At 36.4% G+C, this 18,507-nt stretch overlaps 1 protein-coding gene across 1 annotated transcript; it reads left to right on the forward strand.

The window, feature by feature from the left end:
* The first annotated feature begins 448 nt into the window (after nucleotides 1-448).
* Nucleotides 449-17,575, forward strand: LOC107701543 (large neutral amino acids transporter small subunit 1-like). The gene is made up of 10 exons (XM_016503587.1): nucleotides 449-1,187; nucleotides 3,793-3,918; nucleotides 11,457-11,562; nucleotides 12,013-12,057; nucleotides 12,511-12,634; nucleotides 12,741-12,844; nucleotides 13,095-13,191; nucleotides 13,796-13,945; nucleotides 15,053-15,230; nucleotides 16,623-17,575. The coding sequence occupies exons 1-10, from the start codon at nucleotides 602-604 to the stop codon at nucleotides 16,676-16,678; spliced, it is 1,572 nt and encodes a 523-aa protein (XP_016359073.1). The 5' UTR covers nucleotides 449-601; the 3' UTR covers nucleotides 16,679-17,575.
* Nucleotides 17,576-18,507: the final 932 nt, after the last annotated feature.

The following is an 18,507-nucleotide window of genomic DNA, read 5'->3' on the forward strand; positions in this document are numbered from 1 at the left end:
CATATAAGCATGTAGCCCTACACTGTAAAAATGTAAAAAGCATTGTGAGCATTTGCAGCGCGTTTCTGTTTTTGCAGCGCATTTCTTTATTTGGTTGTGTTATGAGCATTTGCTTTTTATTTATTTATTTATTATTTTTTTTATTGTGTGTTGTCAGATTGATGAAGATGTTTTCTTAATTTGCAGGTGTTTTTTCTATTTGCAGCGCGTTGAGCTCTCTCGTCACCGTACTTATGGCTTCAACCGAAACTGAACAATTAGGAAAAGCCTTGATCCAACGTAGTAGCCTATACAACTTGCTCAACCTGCTGGACCGCCCAGTAACAGCGATTTCTTTCAGGAAGGGAGACTCTAGAGGGCGATATAAACCTCAAATATAACACTTAATGATGACGCGGAGGAAAGAGGCAGGCCGAGTCAGGAGATGCTTTTGTGTGCCTCTAACGTTGACACACTTCAGAAACCACGTTTCTGTGAGTCAGAGCGGACTCTACGGTACCACCGTGTATCAGCCAAGCCCAGTCCGAGGGAGCTGAACGGGTAATTTTCACACATAATAGAGAAAAACAAAGCGTCTGGCTTTGTTTGACAAGAGAAAGCAATGTCAGGGTTGAAGAAACGGAGTTCAAATGCATCTGCGGACCGGGATGAAGACGACAAGCAGGTGACGGAGAAGATGCTCTCCAGTAGAGGTGGGAATGGCAACATGAGCCGACTAGGAGACGGCACGCCTGAAAGCCCGACCGCAGATATTACCTCTGCGGATGGAGAAGAGACAGTAGAGCTGAAAAGAACTATTACTCTTGTGAACGGCGTGGCCATTATTGTAGGCACCATTATTGGCTCTGGCATCTTCGTTACACCGACGGGAGTGGTGAAAGAAGCCGGTTCAGTCGGGCTGTCGCTGGTCGTGTGGACTGTATGCGGGGTCTTCTCCACCATAGGCGCTCTGTGCTATGCCGAACTGGGGACCACCATCACCAAATCTGGGGGTGACTACGCTTACATCCTTGAAGTTTACGGCTCCCTACCTGCGTTTCTGAAACTCTGGATCGAGCTTCTCATCATCAGGCCGTCCTCGCAGTATATTGTCGCCTATGTTTTCGCTACCTACCTCCTGAAGCCCATCTTTCCCTTCTGTCCTGTCCCCGAGACGGGGGCTAAGCTGATAGCCTGCCTGTGTATCTGTGAGTAACCTGTTACCTACCTCGTTAGATCACATAAATCACATTTTACCCATTTATTTCACAAATAAACAATACAACTGAGGGCTTAAGTCACTCTTTTTTTCAAATCTTCTCAGTTGAATGGTTCTGACGTTAGAATTTACCTCAGCTGTCATTTCGCGTACCGTTCGCGCGCCTCATCTTCTCAGCGTCTCAAGTCTTCTCATGTACAACATATTTCTCTCATAATTCGGCCAGATTGTACATATAAACGATTGTAACTACATTTGTGACAGAAATGTGTAATTACAGAAAGAAACGCCATGTGTCGACACCGATACCGCGTATGTAACGTTAGCCTATAGGAGGTACTCAGTGTGTTGAAAAGGTGCTGAAAATTTCATCATCTAAGTTAGTGTGGGAGGAGGTGGCACGCGCGGCTACATCACACTGGCGGGCTTTATGCAAATTAATTGCATTGTTAGTATTAATTATACACCAATTTAGCGACGCTTTGATATTAATTATATTTTGATAATAAATAAGTATTTTGAGAAAATTCAAATCAGTTTTTTTCCCCAGCATGGAAATAAAAAAGCAGAGTAATTATGAAGTTCATGTTAGATTTTTTTTAAGTTAACCAATGCTAGTAACTTAAAACATCTTGCATGAACTTCATAATTTATCCACTTTGCTTCTCCAGAAACTCCACTTAAATATATCTTCATACAATAACATACATGTCTAAACCAAGATTATTCATTGTTAATGATTAGGCTACTAACTGTTCTCTTTTTTTATAGTTTGCCATAAATTGTGTGTGTTTCTTGCAGTAAGAGTACCAAAATGAGCCATGCAGCGCTACAATCACAGATCTTTGACATGCATGCTCATGGCAATATGTCGAGGTTGTGATTTACCATAGCAGCCATGCAAGCAATGCAGCCCTCCCGCAGGTTTAAACCAGTCAGGATTAGCAGAATTAGCTCAAGCCCTAATTACCAATTGGCCAACAAATTAAAACCCATATTTCTCTTTCTTTCCTTGTCATTTTCTCTGTCTCCTCTTTCTTTCTCTCCTCCTTTCTTCCCATTTAGGCCAGATGAATGCTTGATTGGGGTACAGGAATGGATATTCTTTGTGACTGTGAGGGAGTGAATGAACACAGCACCCACTATCCGTTATAATCTCGCCCAGTTAGTGGCTTGTCTAATCCTTCCATAAGAACTCACATGACGAGACAGAAAGGGATGTAAAGATGACTATGGCCATAAGTTTAAGCTGAGCAACGACAGGTTACAGGATTTACAACATTAATACCAACATTTACATTTATAAAAACATTCAGACTTCAGCCCAAGTGCTCAGTTTTATGGTTTGGTACCTCATAGACAGTATTTGGGTCTGTTGGCATAGCAGCTGGCCACTGTTCCCCTGACCTATTTTCTCATGTGTTTTAAGGTCATGATTGAAAAGGGACTTCACGATTGGTTCATTGCATGAAACTATGCTGCGTATCCATGGGAGAGGCCCCCTGAGTGGGACCATACTCCTGCTGTAAGGGAGCTTGGGGAGGAACCTCTGTCTCATGATGCCTGGTCTATTAAGAATGAGAACTGCAATGCCCGACAGAGTAATACAACAGTGTGTGCATGCGTGAGGGGACCCAGGCCCTACTGTCCTACCCTATACAGACCCCCTTTTGTACTTTAGGGGCACACAAAGTCCGTCAGGCTTTGCCTCTCTGTTTGGTGCCCAGACCGATTTACAGCTAATGCTGCTTTGAAGTATTCGTTAGTTAATCACATTTATTAATAGGGAGCATGGAGGCAGGGGCTGGAGGCTGAGGTGGTAGGAGCTCATGTAAATCCCACACAGCTGAACAACTGAAGTTTTTTTTTTACTTAAAATAAAAAAAAAAAAAAAAAGTATAGCAGACATAAAAAATTAGCTCTTTAAAAATTAAATAAATATTTTTTTTATTCACAATTTATTCACAAAAAAATTGCAATTAGATTTGTTTCCCCAAATAATTACCCACAAGGCTATCCACCCCGACAAAGCCAATCAGTCTTACTCAGTATATTGTGTGACATAGCCATTCAGTCAGTAGGATTTCTGTTAATCGCATTGAAACAGAGTTAAACAGACTAGGATTGAAAAGTAACTGGATTGAATAAGTAAGGCAAGACATCTGCATATGATTCAAGTAATAATTATCTGCAGATCTACCCTGTAATACAATCAAACCCCATTAGGCAGATTATTTTGTGCTGTAGTCTATAATCATCCTAATCATTCCTAATTATTTGAACCTACATGTGGTGCTGACATTTTCAAAATCAGACAGATAGTTCTTACACCAAAGTTTATTTGATGTCTGTTTTTCCATTCAAACCCAACTTTTTTCATTTAAAAAAGTAGCATGCCAGATAATGCTGCCACGTGTATAGCTGAAATGTAAACAGCGCTTTGTGGTTGATGCCTCCTGAGTTAAAGTGTGGATGACAAATTCTAGCCTAATTAGTTTACCAAGTATTTAGGCTAACTTCCTCTGAGCCTCTGTTGTGAAAGACAAAAAAATAAATGCCTGTGGTTCTTTTTCTCCATCCATCTCTCCCCATAGTGTTGTTGACCGCTGTCAACTGCTACAGCGTGAAGGCCGCCACAAGGGTTCAAGATGCCTTTGCTGCTGCTAAGCTACTCGCCCTGGGCCTCATCATAATTATTGGCTTTGTGGAGATCGGCAAAGGTGGGTAACACTCAAATACTTCTAACATGTACACTAACAGTCAGTCAGATAACTAAACAAGTGCTGAAGAATGGATGGAAGATGGATGGTGTTTTCTTATTATATTATATATTATTAAAAAATAAGTTGGACCATGTAACACAGCAACCACATGAACCCATACATAGTATAAGTTTGTAAATTCGGGCAGAGGGACTGTATTTATGTTTTCTGGTATGCATAAAGATTTGTATGGTCCCAGGTAGGCCTTGGCTTCAGTGTTTGTTTATTTTTGCTATGGATACAATGTACCGTTCCAACAATTTTCATTACAATGTCGCTTTGCGAGCTTTTAGTTGGATGAAAAGTGTCTGCAAGCTATACAAAGTTTGAGACCAAGTTCAGTTCAACATCAGCCTCATGCAAAAATGACTCTTTTATTAATAGGTAGCAAACTGGCGTCCCATTACTTTATTAAAGCAATGAAGGCACAGTTAATAGATAAACTATTAGTTAACATAAAATTAATTCGTTTTAAAAACATCAAATATCCTACCTCGATGATTGTGGACTTCTTGACTGTATCCAACTATTAAAATCACACATCATTAAATTTATTTTATTATTAATTTCACAATTAAAATCATGCAAAATAACATCATTTTGAAGATTTTGTGTTATATTTCTGAGCCATTCGAACCTCATACTAAGAAAAATGATGGAAGAAATAATTTTCTTTTATTTATATTAAATATGTAGTTATCATTAACTAACAACCAACAATTGATCCCAAACTAGCTAGTTTTTTTTTCAAACTTTTTCAATTTATATTTCATTTTAATTTATATAATTTAGATTTTTATATTCAATGTACTGTTTAGTTCTAGAAAATAATGAAATCTCACTGTAATATATAAATCAAATATTAAAAAAATGTATCCGCAGTCTTGGTTCATGCCATGTTGATATGTTTGTACTCCATCTCTTTTTGTACTCAGGTTCAGGCCTCATAATGGCAACATCTAATTGCAGTTGTATAGTTGTGGACCGGTCAGTTTAGCAGAGAATTGTAGACCTCCTGAATGTGCAGCCAGAACAGCAGCTCTGATTGTTTGGTACTGAGACAATAAAGCACTGACAGCAATAGTCTAGAGAAAGAGTGAGCAAACAAAAAGAGAGCAATTCAGAGATTTGTAGTACAAGCTGGCAGACCTTACCTTCAGACTTGACATGAACTACAGTAGTTTGTTTAAATAGTCTCAGTCACCAACTGGAATTATCATCAGTGGTTTCACAGAGAGTAACATTTACATTTATGCATGTAGCAAATGAGATTTTGGGTGCACTGTTCTTTAATAACTTTTTGGGTTTGGTTTCTCATTAGCTTACTGGTTTAACCTCACAAATTCAGAAAGGATAAAGAGGATTTCACAGTCTGAGATTAAGATTAACAAAGGTCCATTCACTTACTGCACAAACAAAGGCCTGAAATTGGTATCACTTACTCAGTTGCGAGTCAGTGAAACTGACAGTTTAATGCGAATGGATTATTAGCTCTTCTTTTCATCTTTTTTCTCCAATCCACCCACTCTCACTGCCCACAGCAGTGGACGTGTAGTGACAGACAGCAAGATAGTTTCTGAAAGAAAGGAAAATGGGAAGGAGACGCCGTGCTGCTTGTTGATTATTGAATATAGGAGCCAGAACTGTAGGGCACGGCTCTTTTAATTGGCCTGCCTCTCCCAAAATTTGCCAAGACTGCCAGATTTCGGTCTTGCCTTTGGGTGTGGATTTTTTTGTGTGGTTAAGTCTCAGAACTTGACCTTCAGTTGATGAGGTTGCCACATGTACATCTCTCTCACGGTAGAGAGGTGCTTCATCAGCATACTTCTAAAGCAGCATTGTTCGAAAATTCACTTGAACTATACCGTTCAAAAGTTTGTGGTCGGTAAAATTTTTTTCATGTTTTTGAAAGAAATCTCTTACGCTCACCAAGGCTGCATTTATTTGATCTAAAAACAGTTAAAACAGTAACACTGTGGAATATTAGTACAATTTAATATTATTGTTTTCTTTTTAATATATTTTAAAATGTTATTTATAGGGCTGCCCCCTAATAGTCGACTAACATTTAGTCGAAGAGAAGAGGCTTGGTCAACCAAAATTGTATTAGTCGCTTAGTCGCAGAAAATAAAATCCACAGGAAGTGGTGAGGTCACGGACAGATCGTTAACGGCTGGATTTTGTGCTAATACAGTACATCCAAACGCTTGCCTATAATTCATCGACCTCAAATATGGCTTATCATCTGAAATATGTAAGTAGTAGCTTCTTTACATGGCCGCTCAATCTAATGTTAACCTAGAAAAATGTGTGCTATTCGAGTGTCTGAACAGTAGTGCGCTCACAGCATGACAGATGGATGCGCCGGTGCAGTCACTTGCATTAAAATACTCTGTCATTTTGGTCATACAGATAGAAGTAATACATCTTTCAAATCTGTAAAGCCTCTACGTTTATTTGTGGGCACTCACTATAACAACAAAACATTGCGCTTTTGTAAAATAATGAAAGCAAACAGGATGTGCTTTCTGCCGTCTCGGCCTCTGTGAATTTGAGCGCGAAACTATATATCTATAGAGAGTCAAATGTCTAAATTCAAATGAACCAGTTCATGTGGAAAACAAATATTCTCAGATACCAATCCATATGAAACTTGCATGCAGGCGCATCCACTACTGTGGATATGACGAGTCAGTGTCGCCAAATTAATCTCTTAGCCGAAAACACTAGTTTATCAATAGATTATTAAAATGTTAATGCAGTTTAATCTTACTGTTTTTCCCTGACACATTCATAATCATTACTTCTGCCGGTGTGCTGTGGCAAGCTTTATGCGTGCTCCTGTACTCTTAGTAGGCTATGTAGGCAATTAAAGGCTCATTATCATGATTTAAATGGTGTGATTAGTCGACTAATGCTTAAAATTAACGACTACTAGTTGACCAGAAAAATCTTTAGTCGAGGGCAGCCCTAGTTATTTATTCCTGTGATCGCAAAGCTGATTTTTCAGCAGTCTTCAGTGTCACATGATACTACAGAAATCATTCTAATACGCTGATTTGGTGTTCAAGAAAAATTTCTTCTTGTTATCAATATTGAAAATAATTGTGCTGCTTAATATTTGTGTGGAAGCCATAATTTTCAAGATTCTTTGATGAATAGAAAATTAAAAAAGCAGCATTTATTTGCTTTTGTTATTGCTATCAGAGACATCCCAGAATGCATTGCGGCAAGCTTAGTGAAAAAGAGAATCAAAGATGGTGGATGAGACAATTATATAAAAATATACATTAAAATTTGTTAATTTCTTTCGGAAATTGGATTTTAGCTTATATATTTATGTACTTTAATGTTTAGATTTTCATTTTCGGGTTGTACATGATGAGCATTTTTTTTAGCTTAGCCACATGGTAAAATCAAATGGTTCCTTCCTGGGAAGTTAGTATTTATGAGTTATGAAGTTGTAATTGTGACGCCAGGTGCATTCAAGTCACTTTGGTCAGCGCAAGATGGCGATGTACCTATTCTACAGAAATGTTTAACTTCTACAAAATGATGAATAAAAAATGTGCATCAGGTGTGTTTTTGCTTTTTTTATGTTTTTATTTAACTTAAGAAGGTGCTGTAAATTTAATCATCATTGAATCGTAATTGTACAATAATATATTTTGTGCATGCAACTTTTTTTTGTAAATGAAAAAGTTATTCCATTCATATCAACAAATTTACCATCAATATGAAGATACAGCATCTATTGTGTAACCCATATTTTCTCACTGAGACGCCCATGACTCAGAAACTCAGGGCTTAAAGAGTTGCCCAATCGTAATTACGACATTGTGGAGGCATTCATGTGCATTCAACTCGTCAATATGATCTTTCTGACATGACTTTCCGATAACACACTCTATTTAAAGCAGTTGTGAGTTGAGTTGATTCTCCCCTTGCGAGCTGGACTCCTATGTTGAGTCAGTGTTTCAAATCAGTCATTTATGACTTTCCATTTTTGTTAGAATGCCTCGGTTGTTGTCTGCGTTGACTGAAGACCGCAAGGCAGCTGGCTATCTGTTGGGTGTTTTTGTGTGCGAGCTAGATTACCAAATGCAAAGAGACTGTGAGAAAAAATGAGGCCAGATAATGATGACTGTAATGATGACACCCTCCCTATTCTGAGAGATGTCTGTGGAAATGTCCTCAGATATGTACGTATATGGCTAAACTGACAAGTATCCTATTTAACTTGTGAAGTCTCGGTTTTGAAAGAGCTGTTTAATTCACAGCATCTTCCTCTGTGACATTTCCTCTCTCTACGTCATTCTCTGTGCACAAAGCTTCTGTTTGACTGCGTAATAGACTTATCTCACTTAGATGTTCAGAAAAGGTCTCAGTGTGTATCTTAGTGCTTGTGTTTGTTTTGAGAAAGCCACTTTTCATTCTGTTACATTCAGCCGATGCTAAAACGTAGCATGCAACAGGACACCTCGTGGCTTATCAACCATCTTGAACTCTTCTGGGACTGGAGTTCCACCCACACAGAGACAGTGAGACTCTGGACGTTTTTTTTTGACTCCACCCACTTATTAGCATAATCATTGGTGGGAAGTTTTTTTATGGGTCTTTTTGCCACTGTGTTGATAATTATATTTGAGAGCTGACAAGAAATATAAGGGAAAAAACGAGGGAACAGAAACAAGAAATGATGCAAGCCCAATAACACAATAAACAGGCACATATATCTTTTGGAAGAGTAAATATTTGATGCAAATAGGTCATAATGGAAACACAACACAAAACCGGTGGGACTACAGCACTACTTTTGAGGTTGTGTAACACTTCCTTCATTTTGATTTAATAATAGCTTATTTTTTGTCTGTATTATTTGTTTTAAGGGAAGTGAATGATATAAAATGATATGCTGATTTGCTGCTCAAGAAACATTTCTTATTATTATCAGTGCTGCTTATTATTTTTTTGTAAAAACGGAAATACATTATTTTTTCAAAAATTTTTGATGAACAAAAATGTCAAAAGAACTGCATTTATTTGAAATATAAATATTTTTTGAAACATAAATGTATTTTCTGTCACTTTTGATCAACTTATAATAAATATACAATAGATTATTAAATAATAAATAAAAAAATAAAAGAAATAGGGGAAATTCTTGACCAAGGCCAATAAAAAAGCATTTATTACTTTGTATTTTACAACAAAATGTTATGATTGAACTATAAGAATCAAGTATTCCAAAGCATAATTTTAACATTGTTTTGTTTGGTACTAGAATATGACAATACACTTTTCCAGTATGTCAGTGTAAATGTCCATTTGACCAGATGCCCTAGTTTTCCTCTCATTAAGTTGTTCAGATTTATGTGACAACGGTTACACAACTGATGCTGTACGGGACACTCAGCTCACTGAACTTACTTTCACACACTGCATTGTTGTCTATTGTGTTTTTGAGATTGCGTGTTGTTTTTTTGGAACTCTTCAGATTGAATCTAGGCTAAGCTGAGATCTGCTGTCGAAGCGTTTCTCTCAGACAGAGATCGGGCTCCTCTGGGTTGGCGTAGTTCTGTGAGGCTTAGGTCTGAGCCTGTAATACTCAAGTTTGTACAAAGAGTTTATACAGGTTTTCAGTCTCGTTCTGCGCCTGACTGCCTCAGTCATACAGTCACACACACACACACACACACACACACTTGCCTCACCAGCCGTGTCATGTGACCAGGCGGCGTTGGCCTCCATCGATCACACTGATTCACATGAGCTTGCCTTGGGCTGCAGTCATTCTTGCACAGAGGACATGTTCACAAATCCCCTAGGTAGGGTTCATGGAGGTGGAGTCCAACTCAACTCAAGCCTAAATTACTTTAGCCTCAATTCGTTGCCACAGGACAATTAATTTGATAATACTTATATGTTAACGTCAGCTAATGCAATAGCTAATATGAAAAAAAACAATAAGCAATACTTTCAGCATTTATTTATATGGGTAATGTTCATTTCTACACGTACCAATATATTTGTATTATTTTCAATTGCTTTTTTTATTTGATGAATACAGAAATATTATTACAATTTAAAATAACGATTTTCTATTTTAATACATTTTAAAATGTCATTTATTCCTGTGATGCAAAGCTACATTTTCAGCAGCCATTTCTTTAGCTATCAGTATTGCATGATACTTCAGAATTCATTCTATTATGATGATTTGCTGCTCAACGTTTCTTATAATTACAGTTCATATTTTTGTGTGACATTTTAAAATTTCTGTCGTTTTTGATCAATTTAATGTATCCTAAAATATAAATATCCTTAAAAAAAAACAAAAAAAAACAGGCTTACTGACCACGAACAGTAGTGTATGTATATTTGAGGAATGGCAACACATCTTAAATGTATCATATAATTCCCAGTTGCCATAGTTACCCATTACTCTACCATGGGGAAAGCAAAGAGATATGTTCTATTAAATGTGCGTTTTTAGATTTAAGAAGGTTGTGCTTATCATGTGCTTTACTTTCTGATCGTTAAGGTCATTCAACCTTAAAAACAATTGCAAATTAGGATATTAAATCAGTTGATGCTATTGTGCTAAAGAGCTGCTCAGGAATGAAAGAACAAACGACCACACAATCTCGAAAAAAAAAAGAGTAACAAAGAAAGCATACGGGAGACTACTTTGTATCAAATCCATATAGTGATTTTCACAAATTATTTTGAGAGAAGTCAAGTTGCAAGTCACTTTTTTATGATTTAGTCTCAAATTATTCTGTTCGGCATATCAATTTCTTCAAACCTGTTAAACTAGTTTTTTTCTCTACACCTGCACATGTTTGTTGCTAAACTACAACACTTGTTGGACTGCTGGGCCAATCCTTTAAAGTGGCAGAGTTTCCTTACCATAAATTGAACTCTTACGGCATCTTCTGTTAGGAAAGTCCTTGTCGCTCCGTAGCCCGCAGGCTTTGGAGCGATGGATGTACGTAGAAGTTTGATCTCCCCCGGCTTTCTCACGGGAGAGATTGAGAACAGGCCCCAGTCTAAAACAACACTATGTTCATCTTTTGACCCAGTGGGAAATTCACGAGCTTCGGGTGTTCAAGAATGTGCAAACCCTACATTTTCTCTTTAGTTCTTGTGTTCCCATCACTCTTGCTTTTCAGATGTGACATCTGTGGCCTTGTCCCTCATGCACTGACCTACTGCCCACTACCAGCCTTGAGAATGTCAACAGGATGATTTTGAAAACTCATTATTATTATGACATTATTATTATTATGGTATTATGATAGCAGGAAACAGTCGTCCACCTTGAAACTTTTCCATGCAAGTTTGTTTGTTCCTCTCATGGGATAATATTGTGGGAATTACAGAGTGCTCCCTGGATATTATGACTTGTACGGGTTGAGTTTATTACGTAATGTTCCAGATAGTTTGCAACAGCATTGTAATCTCATGTTTCATGCTGATTGTTCTTGTTTCAGGTGATACTATTGAGCTTCTGCCTGCAAATTCATTTAGAGGAAGCAATACAGACTTTGGCAACATCGGATTGGCTCTTTACAGTGGGCTGTTTGCTTATGGAGGATGGTAAGACCACAGAACTAGATTTGGGTGGAACTAGGTAAAAACAGGAAGAATTAGACTTTGACCTTTAGGAAATCATAAGTAAAACGTAATTATACACCATGTAAACCAAGCTATCTTTTCCATGTAAATAATTTTTTTTTAATCTTAAACAGCCATGACTACAACAACATACAATATATTTTGGTCGTTTTGCTCTTTTTGTGAAATGTAATTGGTCCAAAATCCCATTCCACATAACAATATAGTTAGTTGTTTTGATAACACGTTTACAATTACACACATATTCCCTTATTAGAATTCAAACTATTCGTCGGACATTCTGTAAATGGAATTTTCTTACATATTATTATAGTTTCTTTACTCATTTTCTTTATTTTTGGTCTTCAGCAGTGTAGAACAGGATGTGCTTAAATCTTTGAATTTTCTTGTTTACGTTTTCTTTTTTAACAGGAATTATTTGAATTTTGTCACAGAGGAGATGATTGAGCCATTCAAGTAAGTCATACTTACTTTATTTGTCTTATTAAAAATATTTTAAATAAATAAATTTGAAAAATAAATAAATATTTTTCCTAAGTAAAAATATTGTATATTGTATGAATATAACTCTTTTTAATATGTTGAATATTTTGAAAAACAAAAAAGTCTTATAAAAAGAAGAATCTAGTTTAGAATCTAGAAGAATCTAAATAAGTAATTTATATATATATATTCAGTGGAGTGATCAAAAGTTATATTCATTTCTTAAATAAATAAATAAATATTCAAGATATATATTAAATATTTTTAATTTATTAAATGTATTTTTAGGCACTTCCTCTCACATTTCTGAAAAATAACTGAGCACAAAAATAACCTCACATATTTAATTTTTATAAATGAAAAAGCATAGTGAAGTTTTTGATTTGGGGTGGATTATGTAATAGTGTATGTGCCGACGTGTTACAGAAATCTGCCTCGGGCCATCATCATTTCACTCCCCATTGTCACCGTTGTCTACGTGCTGACAAACCTGGCCTACTTCACCACACTCAGTCCGGAGCAAATGCTCACATCTGAGGCTGTTGCTGTGGTGAGTGTCGCCACATAGATACATTCTATTCCATATTTAGCTCAGTTACTTTTATGTCTTCTTTTTATTAATGTTTATTAAAGTTACATAATAATTGTTTTTTTAGGACTTTGGAAACTACCACTTAGGACCAATGGCTTGGATAATCCCTGTGTTTGTGGGCCTGTCATGCTTTGGCTCTGTGAATGGCTCTCTGTTTACTTCTTCTAGGTAATGCACACAAACACTAACACACACTTGTTATAAATATCCTGTGTTGGAAGAGGTTGCATTAATCAGATCACTTTACTTGAAGTTGTTTATTCGATTAATCTGTCTGGTTAGTCTTGTTCTAAAGTCACCCTGCAGGCTTTTCCACTGTAAACACTGGTCAGGTTATCTTGAAATAGATCTGTTTATATCGCTGTTCTGTATCAGACCTAATGGACAAAACGGTCTCTTGTGTTTCTTGCTCTTTCAGGCTGTTCTACGTGGGCTCCCGAGAAGGTCATCTTCCCAGTTTGTTGTCGATGATCCACCCTGACCTGCTGACCCCTCTGCCTTCACTTATTTTTACTGTAGGTGTCCAAAACCAATCTCATCCCTCATCAGTTGAATCTGTTCCAATTTTTGAGCAAATTGTTCTTTTGAGTGATTTTTTTTTTCAATTAATCAGTTTAACCAGTTCAAATTTTTTTTCAGTAGATAATTATTTTAAATCATGTTCTTGTCAATGAATCAGTTTATCCAGTTTTGATCTGTGGATGAATCATTCTTTTGAGTTGGCTCTTTTAAGTGAATCTTTATAAACAGTTCTAATTTTTAACCAAATTATTCTCAAAGTCAGTTTTGTTCAATGAATCCGTTTAACTAGTTCTAATTTTTTATTTTTAAAAGTCATTGTTTTGAGTGTTTTTTTTTTTAATGAATCAGTCAAACTGATTCACAAATCTGAAATATTTATTAGCGAATTAGTTTTATAATGTTTTCAAAATCCTTATTCAATAATCACAGATGACTGGAAAAGTCTTGGAAATTCATTAGAAAAGGTGTGAATCTATAATAATGTCCAACTTTTGAGTTAATCACACTTTTGAATGGATTCTTTTCAATTAATTGGTTGAACTGATTCACAGATCATAATGATTCGGTCTAAACCTTTTCTTTTGTTTTTCCCCACAGTGCATCATGACTCTCCTCTACGCTTTCTCCAACGACATTTTCTCTGTCATCAACTTCTTCAGCTTCTTTAATTGGCTCTGCATCGCCATGGCGATCCTTGGCATGATGTGGTTACGCTACAAGAAACCTGAGTTGGAACGACCAATTAAGGTGAGCCAGGGGGCGGAGCTAGTGAGTGAACGCAGATGGATTATGTGAGGGTGAACAAGATCATACTTTCAAATGCATGAGAAGTGACCTGCCATAATATATGTGTTCTCTGTCTGAAACCAGACATAGCCAGCAACAGAACGGTAACACACAGGCCCTTTTGTGCGCTTCTCTCACATTCATCCACATTCAGTCTCTCATTGCACTCAGTGGCCTCCACTCAGGGACACAGAGGGATGTTCATCAAACGAGGTTTGGAGGCACTGGAGTGAAAGAGGCCATTTGCTTATTGCTCATAATCTTTCTCTCATTCTAGATCTCATTAGTCCCTTGTTTGTTTCATTCACTGTACTTAGTACTGCCTGTAATGTTGGCTTTCTCTACCTTTAGACATTTTATTGATTTCATGAGTTTAACTGTTGAACTTCTAGATGATAGGAATATTTATAATACATTAATACACTAGGGGTATTAAAAATATATTTTTTACATATAATTCATAGTAAATAGTGTTTTTTTTTTAGAAATTAATTATGCACTACCATTCAGTAGTTTTATTTAGCAAGGATGCATTAAATTGCTCAAAACTGACAGAGACATCATAATTATTGATCATAATGTGGAAGTGAAAATCATAATGTGGAAGTGAAATTAGCAATGAGCTAGTCTTGATCAGAGCAAGCTTGAGGAGAGTATCAGGCCATCTGTCAAGTAAATGAAACCATTCTGCAAAACCAGATCAGTCTGGTTATCACAAAGAACAAGAAGCTACCCGGGGAACTGTGATGAAGTTGTAAGGAGAAAGAAGGCAGGAGAAGGGTATAAAAAGAATAGCTTTGAACCATTCTTAGAGCTCTGTGAAGTCCATTGTATACAAATGGAGAAAACACAACCCACACATCAAAGATCAGGATGTCCTACCAAAATGAGCAGCCAGAGAATAATGGTGATTGTCAGAGCGAGTAACACTGAGCTCAACACTTCTGCAGTGTGTCTTTCATAAGTGAAATAAATGTTCTTTAATAAACATACTTTATACTTTCAGACTGTACTTTAAATAGACTTTTGATCACATTCTCAAAGCTGTCCCACCTCTCTGTCCACTAGGTCAATATTCTGCTGCCTATTGCCTTCGTATTGGCCTGCCTGTTCCTCATCGTGGTGTCCATCTGGAAGACCCCTGTGGAGTGTGCTATAGGATTTGGAATCATCGCCACAGGAGTCCCTGTGTACTTCTTCGGCGTTTGGTGGCAGAACAAGCCAAAATGGCTCTTGCAGATCATCTGTGAGTGTCTCTCCTCTTGTTTGATTCACAACATTGAAAAAGAGATGGTTCTAGACAGTTAAAATGTTCCTGAGGTTTTGATGTCTAAGTTGTTCAAATCAAAGTTCATGAGTGTTTATTCAACAGCACTGCTTTTTAAGACAACATGAGATATTTGGTATGCATTTAACCTCCATAATTTGACAGATTTAAAGAGTTATATTATATTTGGTGGAAAATAATGTAGGATGGGGCTTGTTTTTATCCAATGAGATTTAATTTGAATTGTAAATGTGGGCTATTATATTGCCTTCTTTTTTTTTATTTAACTAAAAAAAACTGTTTCAGATGAAGTGAACATTTTTGAACAATTACATGCACTAATGAATCCTACCCAGAATTAATACAATTAATAAAAAAAATTAATTACATGCTGTTTTGTTGGGGTTGAAAAGATTTCTTTAATGTTTTTGAAAAAAACAAAAGTCTTATTCTCACCAAGGCAGCATTTATTTATCATCATTTAGAAAAAAAACAGTAACATTGTAAAATATTATACAACCAAAATACTTGTTTTCTATTTTAATATATTTTAAAATGTAATTTATTCCTGTGATGGCAAAACTGAATTTTCAGCATGATTACTCCAGTCTTCAGTGTCACATGATCCTTCACAAATCATTCTAAAATGCAGATTTGCTGCTCAAAAAACATTTCTTATTATTATCAATGTTAAAAAAAGTTGTGCTGCATAACATTTTTGTCGAAACCATGATACATTTTTCTTTCTTAGATTAATCAAAATAAAAAAAACAGCATTTATTTAAAATAGAAACATATTTAATGACGTTTTTGGTCAATGTAAAGGTGCTGTATGTAATTTTTGACTCTACTAATGCATAAAACACCATAATACATTTGCAGATATTTAGGAAACATGCTAAGTTCACATACTTGTTTCTCCGAAAAACAACGCTAAAGCCAGTTATTCTATTTTGAAAATGTGCATTCTGTGTCAGGGTCTGTGTGATTCCGCCCACTGCCAGTTTAACCAATAGTATTTTGACACCCTGGGTGCCATGCAAGCCAGCAAACGAACTGGGTCAGAGATCACAGATTCTACCCGACCTAAAATGCCTTGGAATCTATCTAAAAAGCTCTAAGACCAGAGACATATTAAAACGAGGATTAATCATCTCACCAATTTACAGTGTAAGGCTCGTCGCCTTCCATTGTAAATTGTGCTCATTCCCGTTGCGTGAGCGTCTTGAGGAGGAGGGGGCGGGAGAAACAATATTTTGAATTTGGATTGCGGTACCCATTTCAACCGCTAGCTGTCAATATTACATACTACACCTTTAATGCATCCCTGCCGAATTATAATATATAATATTGTTTATTTTTCCTGTCTAGTCTCTGTCACAGCAACATTCCAGAAGCTGATGGAAGTGGTACCTCAGGAGTCATGAAGACCAAACAGAGCGACAGATGCCTCTTCCACTCGCAAAGTCTCCTCGTACCCACCTCAGACCCCCTTTACTGTATTCCTCAACTGCCTCATTTCTCCTTACGTGAGCCAGAAAAATGTCTTATCCTACTGACACATATAGGCAAAATCTATATGAATTACCACGTAAGAAACCAGACAACATCAGGTCACAGGAGCATTTCAGTTGAGATGTAGATTTTGCCAGTCCTTCCTCGATTAAATGTAATATACTGTATACATTTCATTACATGTCTGTATACATGTATTACATGTCTTTATGTTTGACTCGTAAGTTTTCAATCAGGACTTTCGATTTATTTGATATATATTTAAAACCACCGGAGATATGTGTCATATAACTTGGTCATCCCTTTATTTAGGGCTTTGTTTGTGTGATTTTTAGCTTCCGGTATCATGTTTTCAGCTTTTATTTCAGAATGTACGGTGAAGAAAAGTGAGTACCAAACTGCCCTCGTACTTGTGGAGAGGTGCCATTGTCTCTCTCAGCAAACAGAACCATGATTCCCACCTGATCGACAAATTTGCATCTTGGATTACAGAATGTCCTATTATGCATTTCTTTTTCTACAGCAGATATGACCAGTTTGCTGTGCCTTGTCTGTCAGTGCAGAATTGTATTGTCTTTTGAGATCGACTCGATATGACTTTATACTTTGACAGATTTATTTTTAATAGCTTAATGCAGTTATTTTTAATTGTTACTAAGAATTTAAAGGAATGTCCTTTTTTTTGGTTATGGTCCTCTAATCGGATGTATCCAATTTTTTTTTATATTACAGAAGGTATAGGCGTACAGTATTCATAAATTAATCAGAATACCTATAGCCTTGCTGCTTACCTCAGTAAACATACTGTACATTGCATTCATAGACATTTTATGCCTAATTCTGATTTAATGAAGCACAAAAGATGAGGCGCTGTTTTCCTGTTTAAGTACATTTTTAATGTTAAATACCTCTTTTCTGCGTCTGTCATGCAAATATATGTGAAGTACTTAGCACTGGACCATCTTTTTTTATTTCGTTCCCCTTGTATTTGGCTATTATTTAAACAAAGCAAAGTTGCTTGGTAGTTACAAACTTTTAAAAGAAAGTTATGTCCGTTGTTAAAGATTGTCGTCATCATTTAAAACATTTGTTGCTGTTGTACTATGTATGGTGCCTTTGTATTGTATTGTCAAGATATCGTTAAAAATCCCCTTACCGAAGAGATTTTAGCGCCTTATCAGTTTGCAAACTGAAAAAAAAAAAAAAACTGAATGAATTTGCTGTAAAATACGATATCATCATTGTGTTTCAGTTTTAGGTGGCTGCACTTGGACGCAGTGTTTTTGTGTAATCCTAGTTTCGGTTAAATTAATATTTGTTCCTATACTGGACCAAAATCAGCTGTATGTGTGTGCGAAAATGCACATTTTCCGTTAAAAAGTGGTGAGGGAAACACTAGGGGTGTTTTGGGTGATGGAGGGGATTGTATTAGGACAAAATGGAAGTTGTCCTTTGGTTATTATGATTACAGAAACATTTACAAGGCTTGGATAGAAGGACTCTTTAGATCTGAGATGCTTTTATTCAGTGCTGTTATGGTTATAGTGGGTGTTTAGATAATGACGTTTTGTATTATTTAGAGTATTACAGCAGTATGACTAACACTCTAGCCAACAAGATCATTTTATCTAATTTAAATAGTTTTGTAGAAATTTAATTATATGTATTTATTTATTATTTGTAGAGTCATTCAGTTAGTGCTCTAATCATTTTTTACAGGGCATTTTTCTAAAGAAATGCT

The sequence above is a fragment of the Sinocyclocheilus anshuiensis genome, unplaced genomic scaffold (assembly GCF_001515605.1).
Source record: "Sinocyclocheilus anshuiensis isolate Anshui unplaced genomic scaffold, SAMN03320099.WGS_v1.1 scaffold729, whole genome shotgun sequence".
Classification (NCBI taxonomy): Eukaryota; Metazoa; Chordata; class Actinopteri; order Cypriniformes; family Cyprinidae; genus Sinocyclocheilus; species Sinocyclocheilus anshuiensis.

Bases quoted from the DNA above. Each gene is read 5' to 3' on its own strand.
- LOC107701543 (XM_016503587.1), top strand. From the start codon at position 602: ATGTCAGGGTTGAAGAAACGGAGTTCAAATGCATCTGCGGACCGGGAT. The intron at 12,058-12,510 runs GTAAGTCATACT...GACGTGTTACAG, and splicing joins GAGATGATTGAGCCATTCAA to AAATCTGCCTCGGGCCATCA. The intron at 13,192-13,795 runs GTAGGTGTCCAA...TTTTCCCCACAG, and splicing joins TGCCTTCACTTATTTTTACT to TGCATCATGACTCTCCTCTA.